The sequence below is a fragment of the Aspergillus pseudonomiae genome (genome assembly GCF_009193645.1).
Source record: "Aspergillus pseudonomiae strain CBS 119388 unplaced genomic scaffold BDV37scaffold_61, whole genome shotgun sequence".
In the NCBI taxonomy this organism is placed as follows: Eukaryota; Fungi; Ascomycota; class Eurotiomycetes; order Eurotiales; family Aspergillaceae; genus Aspergillus; species Aspergillus pseudonomiae.
The window spans coordinates 1-12,982 of record NW_022476053.1 but is presented as its reverse complement, the minus strand read 5'-3'; the positions used below and the strand labels follow the sequence as shown (position 1 = coordinate 12,982).

The following is a 12,982-nucleotide window of genomic DNA, read 5'->3' as shown; positions in this document are numbered from 1 at the left end:
ATATTATCTGTGATGGCTATTGACACATTTGTTCAAGTTCCAAATTCTGCGATTGAATAGTTTGATTAATGTGAAATAGAAGTATTGATCCAACGGTAGTACCCAAAGAGTGTTCCATATGTTTCTCCAGGAACAACCGCGGCGAAGTATTCAATCAAACCGATGTAAACCATCGTAACGACTTTGCCTAGCAATGCCAGCCCCAGCCCTCTCTCTTCCATAGACAGATCCAAAGTATTGGGTCTCCATGACACTTTGCTACCGTGTTGTGAGTGGTTGAAATCTCTAACGATTTCGAGCCGGTGGGTCAACATAGCCTGTTAGGGTTAACGATACGAATGCGAGAATGTGCTAAGAGGAGGAATTGGACCGAGCGTTTGAATGGTGCCTATTTGTGTCTCCCATGGCTGACCTAGGTATCAGAATAAACGGTTCCTCGGTATGATACATGTAAAATGAAGTTATTCCAGAAGACTACGCAGCTTGTCGCCTTGGTGACGTCTAAACGAGTACGATGTGCAACGTAGGCATGGGAAACTAGACATATATATTAAGGGCATATGTGTTAGAAAGTGAGCAATGTATGACAATCATAATTGATTAGCATCATTGTCTTTCCATATTCTTGTTTATATTACTAGATTCTCGCCATTTTCTCATAGTTCCTGGGTGATAATAGCCGGAGTCGCTTCCCAAAGAAAGACACGATCAAAATGAATCTCTCAATCCAGAATAGCCCTAAAATCAAGTTCCGATTGCATATCATCATCGGCTCCTTGCTCTTGCTTACCTTCATCCTTGTCATCGCACGAGTGGCTGATAAGGGTACGCCGTCAAGTCGGACCAACACATGGGGTATCGCGGTGGTGAGTGATTGACACTTATACACTGTGAGGAGCAATTCTCCTTATTAGCTTCAACTAACTGAAAACATTGCATATATACAGTGCGTCAAATCAGCAGTGTTTATGACATATCAAATCGTTACTGCTCACGCTGCGCGATTCAAACGCTGGGCGAGTAGCAAAACCAATATGATCTTGAACATCATTGATACCGTCTTCTGGTTCGCACTGTTCATCATATCCATCATGGGGACTTCAGGTTCCCACAGTACCAGTAGTCGTGCATTGGGTGTTATTATAGTTATATTGGCTCTTGTGTTATGGTATGTGTCTTGGCTCTGCGAACTGCTGTTGGCGTGTATAAGGAAAACACTGACATGTCGAATGGATTTGATGCAGCGGCCTCGCTGGCTTCCTCTCGTTCATCTGTGTCCGCGACCGACGATATTATAAGCAACATGGCTCACTCCCTGGAGTAGGGAGCTCCAAGTCCCCTTGTTGATAAGAGAGGCCTTGTGACTTAGCCACCATGTGGTTAGTCCTTCTGACACGATACGACAGCATCTCACATTTATGTTACTGCAAGGTTCAGATGAGAAATCTATGTTACTCTACGAAATATTATTCCAGTGATCCAGTACAGATCGTGATGTAGGTATTGGTAGAAAGACGGCAATCACTAGACACCCTTTCTTCCAGCTGCTCGTTGTAGAAATGCCTTGCTAGATATCAGTCAAGACACAACCAGCAACATATGTATAGGACCTTTTCAGACACGGAAAATTGCGAATGCTCATACCCAGCCTGATACTGGCTCGCCATGCTACGCCCTGTGATATTGTTTCATGATCTCCTTGACGCGGACAAGAGGCAGTGCCTCGACTGTATGACCTAGGAACCCCGTAAGGGTTTCCGCCATACAGAGTGCGTTGTAGATTGCCTCTTCAACCGCATCGGCTGTCGCTTCGAACAAGCTATTGAGAGCGGAATCATCTACCACGTCTATCACCCGTGTCACTGGAGCGGGCTGCTGGTGCTGGTTGACAGGTATCTCGTTCCCCGTAGAGAAAGCTAGGAATATGTCCCCGGATTGGTTGTGCCCCTGGCCACCAACGCGAGCAAGACCAACGGTTGCCCGCTTCGCAACGCGTTGCAGCTGAGCGGGATGAAGAGGCGCATCTGTCGCCAGTACAACGATTATACTGCCATCCTTGTGGGCTTTGGCCTCCGCGACTTTCTCATACATCCCCTGCCTTATTGGGTCACTCGCAACTTCTTCAGCTAGTATCCTCCCAACCGGAACCCCTGCAATGCGGAGATCCTTTAGTTGCCCATAGTTGGCCTGGACCAACGCGGCGACCGTGTAGTCTCCGAGAACCCGGCGACTGCTGGACCCAGTGCCTCCTTTCAGCCCGTGGCATACCATGCCAACGCCGCCACCCACATTGCCCTCTCGAACTGATTTCCCAGCCACTACATTCTCTAAGCCATGCACAATATGCCCAGGAGTCACAGAAAATGACGTGCAGTCATGTAAGTACCCGTCGAACGTCTCGCCCACCACGGGCAACATCAGCCACTCCAGCTGGGCATTTTTGTTACTCCCCAGGTTCTTGACGGCATATTGATATATGCCTTGATGGGCAGCTCCAATCCCAAATGTTCCCGTGAGAACAATAGGCGAATAGAGAAGGCCCGCCTCTTCTATGGAGTGCGCGCCCGTGAGTTCTCCCGAGCCGTTAAAGCGGAAGATCCCAGCGTGACAAGCACTAGTAGCCCAACTGGGGCGAGGAATGATGCAGGTCACGCCAGTGTTGATGGCGCCCTGGGCATCGAATATCTCCTGGGTATGGACCTGAACCCCCTGCACGTCGGTGATGGAATTCAGCGGTCCCGGGGGGTACACTCCCAAGTCGAGGTCAGGAAGAAGTTCTCGGATACGCATCCGTTCGGTGGATAGCCGGACACGCATGTGTGGTTTATCGTCTGGGCAATAAGGGGGAAAGGGTGGAAGATCAAGAGAAGAAGGATGTCAAAGATAATTGGAGCTCTGACTTACGGACAAAATACCTCTTGAACCCCCACCCACCTGATAATAAGCCAACTGGCTTGATATGACCAATGTAACCTCATTATGACGAATCGGGCATGGTCTAAAAGTAGATCCTACAACTGATAGGCACCGGACAAGGGAAATGATCCGGAGTACCGGTCAGACTCGGGCAGGATTCGATGGACCGGGGTGAAATGAGACCGGATAGGTTCGGATAAATAATACATTATATGGCGTAAGCGATCGGATGTACCTGTTAGACTTGAGCGAAGGTGAACCATACTGATACTTTTCAAGTTCTCGCAATATACGTCTTCTTAGTCAGGTACCTGTGTTCTATATATGTAGAAGACCATCGAGACCCATTACTTGAAGTGCTTCGCCCCACATCCTTCACTCACTATAACAAATATCTACTAGAGGTATGTAATAATACAACGGGGAAGGGTCTAAGATCAACTGCTAGATCTTGGTTCTAATGTATCTGATCCCAGTGGAGAAATTCTCCTGCTGAACTGAAACCGATCAGTAACGCCCATATTGAGCGTGATCATACTGAGTGTTATTCAACATCTCAAGGTCAGCACCATTGTCGATCTTCTTCTTGGAAGAAACGATCTTGCTAGGGTGCCACCAATTGAGAATGATGCAACAGGCGAACATCAATGCCGCATCAAACACGTAGATGAAAGCCTCTTTGCTCTGCAGATATCCAGCACTCCCTTGGACGTACTCGGCCACACGATATATCGATCGGATCATAACCAGAACGCTGACGGTATAGAGTATCTTCATATAATGGTTCCACGGGACTTCAGTGACCACCATGTGGTGCATAGGAGTGGACAGCATGCGACGGTGAAAGACGATCGAAACGACGATGAAGAATCCGAAGAAGATGATCTGAATAAATAGGCCACCAATGATCATGTTCTCGCCCATTTTTACTGAATCTTGCGACTTGGCTTGAGCCAGCATGCCTCCTCCTGTATATCCTATCGTTAATGTTTTCTCTAAGGGCTGATAATAATGATCATACCTCCACTTTGTACTAAGAAGGATAACACGTCGCCGGTCACAAAGATCTTGGTCAACCATGATGGACGGATCAGGGAGATAGAGCCGGCATTCAGCATTCGAATAATGCGTCCGAGGATCATGTATACGGATGCGGCAAACAGGGCTGGCGCTAGGAGCAGTAGTAGACTCTGTCCAACGTATGGTTTCATCGTCCAGTCCGGTGTTTCGGTCGAACTGATGTACCTGCATAGGTAACCGATAGCCTCAACTGAAGTGAGGTAGATATGTCAGCACACTTCCACAAGGCATAGCCGGTAAGGGCTAACAGAACATACATATACCACCAATAACAAACGGCATCAAATACCATGTCCTGGACCGAATCATCTGCCAGATGTGTATCACCGTCGTTAGACTAAAGACAGCAGCAAAGCTAACTGCTGCACCTCCCGATGGATCATAGTGGTAAAACTGGTATCCCATGATGCCGTTCGGATAAAAGTAAAAGAGAGGTAATCCTTGGGCAGACAACTCGTAGTTCGAAGAAGACCAATGCGGTGCTCGATGGCAAGTTAAGAAGAGCTGTCAGGTAGGATTGTAGGTAGAATATATGAGCAGAGACTGAAAATACCAAGGCTTCCATATTGTTTCAAGGCCATGATCCGTTTTGTTTACTCTATATTTGGGTATTCATGGAACCATAAACATGGCCGAGAAAACTGGGTCTTTAACCGGTGGGAGATGTTAGTCCAGCCCTAGGCTACCTGAAGTGGTGATGGATACGAAGTACGACAAGCTCGCGCCCTCCCCACCTTTCTTTACTAGTACGATAAATTTATATTTGGCAGGTGTCCAATCACAGGATCGGGATCCTTTGGCGTTCATGGCACTGCCTCTTGATCTCGATTTAACCTTCGCCAAGCCACAGAAATTTTGTTGTATCGATGTTGCTTGGAATCCACAACGGGAGACCCACGTGTAGATTTGCTGACGAGAAGATTCTAACAACTCGATACTATTGTTGTAGCTCCCTATAGTATAGATAATGGCTGGTATTATAACTAACTATGGACGGTCATCAATTCCTGGTCCTTTAACCAAGCGCCATGGGGATATCTCTCCCGGAAGGCCAGTCGGTATCACCTCCAGGGAATTTTCGGTGAGACATTGAACTGATCTAGTTCATCTATATACCTTAATTATGCTATACTACACGGCTGGGGGAATAGCATGGATAGCAAATGCGATTATTTCTGGCTCTGGTGGCAATTTAAGGGGACGCATAACTTCCGCCGCTGGAAATGGCAAAGAATACGAGAACGAGGCTCAAGTGGGCCACCTGTTGAAAATCACGCCCACTAGGTTATCTGCTTTGCGCAATACACTATAGGGGTAGCCACCATGTTTTCGTCCCTATTGCTTTATTGCAACGAAGGTCTGATGCATGCTGGGCTCTATTTAAGGTGTCTCTTCCCCCGTTGTGGGTGATGGGACATTGCCAGAGATAGCGTGTGCCGTCGAAGACTACCACGCTATATTCCGATTTGAATCTGTCGTGCTGGAAATCACCATACTTTCGAAAATGGAGTTCACATTCTACTACTACACACCATCCGGTGTTGCTGGAGGCATCTTCGTTGCACTATTTGCCCTCAGCACCCTGCTCCATTTCTATCAGCTACTCCGCACACGGACATGGTTCATGATCCCTTTTGCGATTGGCGGAATCCGTAAGTCATGGCCTCAAGTTCCTGAGAGAGCTCTACTAAGTGGTCCCTAGTCGAAACAATTGGTTATGTCGGCCGTGTACTGTCAACAAATGAAGCTCCCAACTACACCAAGGGCCCCTATATCATGCAGAGCGCCCTCATCCTGATCGCACCGGCCTTTCTCGCCGCTAGTATCTACATGACCCTGGGCCGCATCATTACTATGCTTCAGGCAGAGCAATACTCGGTCATTCCCCTTCGCTGGCTGACGAAGATATTCGTGGCGGGTGATGTGTTATCCTTCCTGATGCAAGCGTCTGGTACGTTGACACTGCCTCAGTCATATACGCATCTCGCCTCCCTGTTTAGAATCAAAAGCTAACAACATACAGGCGCCGGTCTTATGGTGTCGGCAGATGATCCCAGCACCGGAGAACACGTTATTATCGGTGGATTGTTCGTACAAATAATTTTCTTCGGCTTTTTCGTGATCACCGCTATTGTCTTTGAGCTGCGCATGGCGAAGAAACACATTAGCGCATCTCCTGAGGCAGGACGTATCTGGCGTCGACATATGGTTGCACTCTACGTGACCAGTGTTCTGATTTTGGTGCGGTCCGTGGTTCGTGTCGTGGAGTATCTGGATGGCTACGACGGCTTCCTCATGAAACATGAAGTCTTCATCTACGTCTTCGACGCTCTGCTGATGTTTCTTGCTATGGCGGTTCTCAACTACATTCATCCCAGTCAGGTCAACTGTCTTTTGGACCGGGGCGAGCAGTATTTTGAGAAGTTCGTCGTGAGTCGCAAATATGGGCCTAGTGCCACGCATGAAATGCAAGTCAATAGCCAGGTTTAAGAAATACATAGCGTGCTTTATTTGCTTAATGATTGATGTCTTGTGAGCCCTGTTCAATGCTATAACGCACTCCATGTATATATTTGATAGAAATATTTTCTTACATCTCAGCCTCAGCTACGTGGCACCCGTGCGAGGTCGACGAATACGTAGAGGAAATATTGGACTTCCAACAGCTAGTTAGACACCAGCGACCAAGTGGTATATATAGCGAAGAGGGATCCTTAGATTCCCCTCACTTTGAGCTTGAATATCACTTTTCTGTACCACCTGGACCTGCTCGTTTCAGCTACACACAATGACTCTATGTGAGCTATGTCAACGCATCCCTCTAGAAGACCTTCCCGCGTTCCCAAGACCAGACAACATCATCGCCCTCGGGCCCCATCAGTCGATCATAGCGCTAGGTAATAACGACAACCGATCGCTACGGGATGATTTGGGCCTCCCTCATCACCCGAATATAGACAGCCTGCGACGGGCATCGGCGGCAGGGTGCGAGCTCTGCCATATTCTGGAGGACCAGGTGAACCGGATGATCCTAGCAATGGAGCAACCGCAAAACATGCCGTCGGAACTAGTAGCAGGCCGTCCTCGCTTTGATTTATGGTTGACCAGGCGCCTTAATGGAGGGGATGGTTTCGCTGTGCTTACTCCCAGCAGTACGGCCCGGGGAAGTGGGTGCGACGTGCTGGTGCTAGCTGTCATGGTCTTCTGTTGTGACGAAGGTGTAGCCAGGCTTAATACCCGAAAATATGGTTTCGCTAATGTAGCTTAGACGACCCTCTTGCTACCGTGTTTCGGGGACGCCCACCCAACAATGCTCTGGATACCGCAGCATGTCATCGTTTTGCCGGCTGGGTCGCTGACTGTAATAACCAACACCGGTCGTGTGCTATGCCGCCAAGGCCCCTACCGACTAGGCTCATTGATGTGGGATTCGAAGGCTCGGGAGATCTCGTGAAGCTCGTGGAGCCAGGTGGTGAGACTCGTGGGCATTATGTGACCCTTAGCTATTGTTGGGGTGGAGACAGGACTTCCGCAACAACACGCCTCAACGCTGCGTCCAAGAAGGAAGGGATGCTCCTGCGACACCTACCACAGACCTTTCAAGATGCGATACTAATGACACGAGCTCTCCACGTTCAGTACCTGTGGATCGACCGCCTCTGTATTTACCAGGATGACCCCCAAGATTGGGAGCGAGAATCTGCCAACATGGGGTCAATCTATGGGAATGCGTACCTATGCCTGTCAGCGACCTGTGCCGCAAACAGCCAGGCGGGACTTGTGCCTTCTAGAAAGCCAAGGCCCAGCGTGAGTCTTCCTCACACGAGCAACACCTGCGCAGGGTATGTCAAGGCCTGCTTGCTGCCAACTTTTTCAGACTTCATCAAACGGAACGCTTTGGAATTGAACGAGGAACCCCTCTCTAAAAGGGCATGGGCTTTTCAGGAACGACTATTCTCGCGACGAAGCCTGATATTTGCGAGTGATAAAGTGTATTTCGTGTGTGCAACATATATCGTCTCGGAAGATGGCACGGAGCTAACCGACGGACCCGAAGCGGGTTATACAAACGGATACCCTTATAGATCGATCGCCGAACGGAGCAAATATGGCGCAGTGTCACCCCAAACTATGCGTGCCCACTGGTACCGCCTAGTGGCGCTCTATAGTCGGCGTAGCCTGACATTTCCTTCCGACAAACTACCCGCGATATCTGGCATCGCGAAAGAGTACGGCAAGGTGCTGGGAGACACTTATGTAGCGGGACTTTGGGGGAACTCTCTCGTGGAAGGATTAACTTGGCAACCTCTGGGCAAGTGCAGGGCAGTACGTCAGTATCGGGCGCCATCCTGGTCATGGGCATCTGTCGATGGCATTGTGGATGAGCTCTATAGAGAGATCAAGCCCATAGCGTCAGTTCTGGATGTACAAGTCGATGTAGACGGTGACAACCCTTTTGGACGAGTGAGAGGCGGCTGGATCAACATCGAGGCGCCTCTTTTCCCTCTCTTCCTGCTAGATTACGAGGGCCTGGTGGCGAAGGGCACCACAAGTCTTCACACGGTAGATGAAGCGGCTGAAGGGTTTTATCTGATGTTTGACACTATCAGTAACCAACTCGATGTTTCGCTAGATCTTCTCAAGACTATGAGTCTATTTAGCTTGGTTCTTGCCGAATACGTCGGGATAGGGATCAAGGGTTGGTATTTTTCTCTCATCGTGACCCCGGCTGGTGATGACCCTAAGATATTGAAGCGAGTTGGCTGGCATGTCGGAACACAGGCCCAGTTTGGACCTCCTGACATTCACACGTTCCGGTCGATAATAACATTGGTTTGACTTTGTTACTAATGTTCCGAATTACTTTGGCGAATGGAAATCTTAGACTGGGAAGAGCTCCCTCTTGCGACACTGGTCAAGTACATATCACCACACGGTGTGCGAAAGAATCGTTTCCTCAGGCAAAAACACAGCTCATCTTTCTCGCCAGTTGGTATGCCCCGTTTCCTCTTCGTGTTCCCTTGTTGCATGTCTTTCTCTGTGTCATAGCGAGTTTCGTGATATTTATGAGATTATTTTAGACATATAAAATACAATGAATCAAAACAAATGTTTTATATTGCAAAGATCTTAGAGAAAGACACAAAGCTGTTTTGAGTAACAGGTTTACGGTGGCATGCAGCCATCGGCATCCGGGGAGAATCATATTGACCCTAAAGTCCTAACTCCGTATCCTCGGGTTCCGCGGGATGCTTTCCAACTCTACTTCTTGCAGGGTTGAGCAAATCATCCAATCACTCCAAAATCGGATCCAGACCCTAGATAACAGCGGTGGCCACGAACAGACGCCGTCGTGGCAAGCTATCTCGCTTGATTGCTGCCAACGGACCAATCGCGGCCAATTGCGCCCAAGGGATCCACCCGAGCCCTCGATCCCCGGCGCGCCGAATTGGTTCGGTCGGCTGGACTTCCTACTCCAGGTGTAGCCCAACGGAGGTGCTTTCACTCAATCTTTAAAGAATGTCCACATGGCACGATCAGGGTGGATCCAGTCTGGCGCCGGATTGCGGGGGGTCCGTTCAGGAATTGTCGCCTTCTGGCATCGTACTCGGGAGTACGTCCACATCCTCCACATCCGCGCTTTCGGGCCCTGTGGGAACCGGGACTTGGGGTCTATGTGCCTAATGGGTGATACTTAGCGGGCGGCGAGGTGCAGAACGCGGTCGTTCGAGATACTGGATAGAGAGACAACGCGCAGAAGAGTTACCAATGCTAAGGCGAGGTCAGACGAGCCGCGAGGTGGCCGGTCTCCTCCAGCTTCTCCTAAAGACCATTGATCGGCACACGAGCGCATGCCCCACAAAATAAAATTCCATCATGTCATTGGCATCGCTAGCCCCGAGCAGCGACGGTTGTTGGCCGGGGCAGGTCCTGGCCCATCCAGCGTTTCCCGGTTCTCTCATTCGCCTTCCGGTTTGTGGATTGCTTACGCCACCATCATTGGTCGCCGCACAAGGCACAGCCTAGAATTCTAAACGTAAGACTAGAGATTGCTTAATTAGCATGGACTCGAATTCGGGGGTGAGCCGCCGGTGGCACCAGACCGATATTAGTCGCTCGGGACTGCCATTCTTCAGTTATCGGGGCTTGAACTTCCTGATAGGGAAGCTGCAGGCGATTGTAGAACATCGTCGTTGGTGTTTTGGGGCTATATAAAGCCCATTTCCCCGCGGTTCCCCAGGTCTACTTTGGCATGGCCATCGCAGTCACACACTACCACCTTGTTCACCAACAATAGATACATCATGGCGCCAGACACAACATCAATCCCAGGTTACACGATCTTCCGTGAAGGAGACTACGACAGTGTCGCCGCTGCCGCAGTGACACCACAGGGAACTCCTCACCCACTTGGTAAGCTTCTCATAACACTTCAGAATTCGAAACGGGCGCTAATGGGATCGCAGATCAGCTCTCCATTGCGGAGATCCCCGTGGCGGCAGCATTGTTCCGCCAGTATGCCAGCCCCAAGCAACTCAAATTCAACTGCATCACGCTTCGTGAGCCGAAGAAGAAGGAGTATACGGCATTCAAGCAAGGAAATGGGCCACGTCCCGACCGTCGCGCGTATGCCATTGTCATTGACAGGCAGTCCGGAAAGATCGCCGAGGCTGTTGCTAACCTGACCACGTCCAAGGTTGAAGAGTGGAAGGATCTCAACGATGTCATGCCAACTCTGACTCTCGAAGACCTGGACAAATTGGAGGAGATGTCGCGCAAGGATCATCGCGTCATCGAAGCATGCAAGGGTCTCGGAATCACCGACATGTCCAAGGTGTTCATCGATGCCTGGGCGATCGGTATGGACGAGCGTTGGGGTTATGAGCGCCGTCTCCAGCAGGGTTTGGCATACTACCGTAACTCTGAGTTCGACAACCAGTACGCCCACCCTCTGGACTTCTCCGTTGTGGCCGATACCGAGCGGGAGGAGATCCTGAGTGTGGACATCCGCTATGTGAACGGCGAACGCACGGCAATGCCGGTTACCGAGCACAACTACCTGCCCCAGTTCATCGGAGACAAGTACAACCATGACCGCCTGAAACCCATTGATATTGTCCAACCTCAGGGTGTCTCGTTCCAGGTGAAGGGTAATGAGCTGTCCTGGGCTGGCTACAAGATGCACATCGGATTCAACTACCGAGAGGGTATCGTCATCTCCGATGTCCGCGCGCATGATATGCACCAAGACCGCGAACGTACCTTGTTCAACCGAATCAGCGTGGTCGAGATGGTGGTACCGTACGGTTGCCCGGAGAAGCCACACCACAAGAAGCATGCCTTTGATGTCGGCGAGTACGGAAGTGGCTTCATGAGCAACTCGTTGAAGCTGGGCTGTGATTGCAAGGGTGCGATTCATTACATGGACGGAGTGATGGCCCTGGCCAGTGGCGAAGCCGCAGTGGTTAAGAACGCCATCTGTATTCATGAGGAGGACAATGGTCTTCTGTATAAACACACTGATTTCCGCGACGGCACAGTGATCTCCGCTCGTGACCGCAAGTTGATTATCTCGCAAATCATCACGGCGGCCAACTATGACTATGGATTCTACCATATCTTCTCTCTCGACGGAACCTACAAGCTGGAAATGAAGCTCACCGGCATGTTGAACACCTACCCCCTGCACCCCACCGAACAGGCTGCCCCGTACGGAACCGAGGTGGCTTCTCGAATCACCGCCCATAACCATCAGCACATCTTCTCGCTGCGTATCGATCCTGAGGTGGACGGCCAGAACAATTCCGTTGTTCAGAACGACGCCGTTGCATCAGACTATCCAGTGGGATCACCACAGAACTTCTACGGCAATGCATTCTACAGCAAGAAGACACCCCTGCGCACGTCTCTGGAAGGCGCCGCTGATTACTGCTACGAAACGCAACGAACCTGGGATATCATCAACCCGAACTCGATTAACCCAGCTTCGAAGAGGCCCGTTGGATTCAAGATTATCAACACAGCCGCTGCTCCCTTGTTAGCGAAGCCCGGTGGTGTCGTCCACAACCGCGCAGCCTTCGCACGGAAGCCTCTCTGGGTGCTTCCCTACAAGGATTATGAATTATACCCTGCTGGAGACTTCGTCTGCCAGTCGACCGGTCAGGAGAACCACCCTCATAACCAGACCATCCTTGACTGGGCCAAGCGGAACGAGTCTATCGAGAACACTGATATCGTCTGCTACCTCCAGTTTGGCCTGACCCACTTCCCACGTACTGAGGACTTCCCCATCATGCCAGCCGAGCCTGTCGGCATCATGCTCCGCGCTTCGAATTTCTTCGTCAAGAACCCTGGTCTTTGGGTGCCTCCCTCTTCAGTGTGCGTTGATACCATGTCTCGCAACGCCTTCGATACTTCCTGCTGTGCGGGCAGCAAGCCAGGAGACCATTCGAGGTTGTAGGTCAGAGAAAGCCTATGCTTCATACGATGTAGGATACCAGTGCGGTTGATGTGCAAAAGCGATTTTATATGTATTCTATAAGCATCAATAACAAGGATTAATCTATTATGGTTCATTTATATGTTCATGCATGAACTCTTAATCTGGTGTAGCCTGACTTGAAAGTAAAGTGACCAAGACACAATACTATATATACATTGCCAGATAACAATTTGCCAAAGATGTGGCCTGCTTCTCGTGATCTACACCATTGTTAACCTGCTTGATCGGTCGACTATGTTATCAAGAGAAAGGTTTGAGGGTATACGGCTGCTCAAATGAGCGAAAACCATTTTTTTTTTTTTCTGTTTTTTCTAGTTTTACATCTCAACGTCAACTCCAGATTAAACATAAACGACAGTGCATCTAAAACCCCAAGACCCCCCCTCCACAAAGACCACCACGAATCTTGCATCTTCCACGCTCTTTTTTTTCTTGTCTTTTCTTCCCTTTTTTTTTTTTTTTTTTTTTTTTTTTTTTTTTTTT

At 49.7% G+C, this 12,982-nt stretch overlaps 6 protein-coding genes across 6 annotated transcripts; 4 read left to right on the top strand and 2 right to left on the bottom strand.

Moving 5' to 3' along the window:
* Positions 1-713: 713 nt before the first annotated feature.
* On the top strand, positions 714-1,347 carry BDV37DRAFT_285455 (uncharacterized protein; the record flags this gene model as incomplete). The annotated part of the gene is made up of 3 exons (XM_032087729.1): positions 714-866; positions 948-1,168; positions 1,245-1,347. The coding sequence occupies 3 exons, from the start codon at positions 714-716 to the stop codon at positions 1,345-1,347; spliced, it is 477 nt and encodes a 158-aa protein (XP_031938915.1).
* A 321-nt stretch (positions 1,348-1,668) lies between these two features.
* Positions 1,669-2,817, bottom strand: BDV37DRAFT_273470 (P1 family peptidase; the record flags this gene model as incomplete). Its single annotated transcript, XM_032085060.1, has 1 exon — positions 1,669-2,817. One exon carries the CDS (start codon positions 2,815-2,817, stop codon positions 1,669-1,671), a length of 1,149 nt encoding a protein of 382 aa, XP_031938914.1.
* Positions 2,818-3,423: 606 nt separating this feature from the next.
* BDV37DRAFT_273469 (RTA1 domain-containing protein) lies at positions 3,424-4,401 on the bottom strand (the record flags this gene model as incomplete). Its single annotated transcript, XM_032085059.1, has 3 exons — positions 3,424-3,884; positions 3,938-4,186; positions 4,254-4,401. 3 exons carry the CDS (start codon positions 4,399-4,401, stop codon positions 3,424-3,426), a joined length of 858 nt encoding a protein of 285 aa, XP_031938913.1.
* Positions 4,402-5,500: 1,099 nt separating this feature from the next.
* On the top strand, positions 5,501-6,486 carry BDV37DRAFT_285452 (RTA1 domain-containing protein; the record flags this gene model as incomplete). The annotated part of the gene is made up of 3 exons (XM_032087728.1): positions 5,501-5,648; positions 5,699-5,947; positions 6,020-6,486. The coding sequence occupies 3 exons, from the start codon at positions 5,501-5,503 to the stop codon at positions 6,484-6,486; spliced, it is 864 nt and encodes a 287-aa protein (XP_031938912.1).
* A 2,072-nt stretch (positions 6,487-8,558) lies between these two features.
* Positions 8,559-9,102, top strand: BDV37DRAFT_254385 (uncharacterized protein). Its single transcript, XM_032082630.1, has one exon. The coding sequence runs from the start codon at positions 8,590-8,592 to the stop codon at positions 8,833-8,835; it is 246 nt and encodes an 81-aa protein (XP_031938911.1). The 5' UTR covers positions 8,559-8,589; the 3' UTR covers positions 8,836-9,102.
* Positions 9,103-10,166: 1,064 nt separating this feature from the next.
* BDV37DRAFT_177088 (peroxisomal copper amine oxidase) lies at positions 10,167-12,572 on the top strand. The gene is made up of 2 exons (XM_032079421.1): positions 10,167-10,410; positions 10,464-12,572. The coding sequence occupies exons 1-2, from the start codon at positions 10,302-10,304 to the stop codon at positions 12,455-12,457; spliced, it is 2,103 nt and encodes a 700-aa protein (XP_031938910.1). The 5' UTR covers positions 10,167-10,301; the 3' UTR covers positions 12,458-12,572.
* The last annotated feature ends 410 nt before the right edge of the window (positions 12,573-12,982 follow it).

What these genes read in the sequence shown, in the direction of transcription:
- BDV37DRAFT_254385 (XM_032082630.1), top strand. Translation starts at nt 8,590, where the DNA reads ATGTTTGACACTATCAGTAACCAACTCGATGTTTCGCTAGATCTTCTC.
- BDV37DRAFT_177088 (XM_032079421.1), top strand. Translation starts at nt 10,302, where the DNA reads ATGGCGCCAGACACAACATCAATCCCAGGTTACACGATCTTCCGTGAA. An exon ending in GGGAACTCCTCACCCACTTG is followed by an intron (nt 10,411 to 10,463) that starts GTAAGCTTCTCA and finishes ATGGGATCGCAG; the next exon opens with ATCAGCTCTCCATTGCGGAG.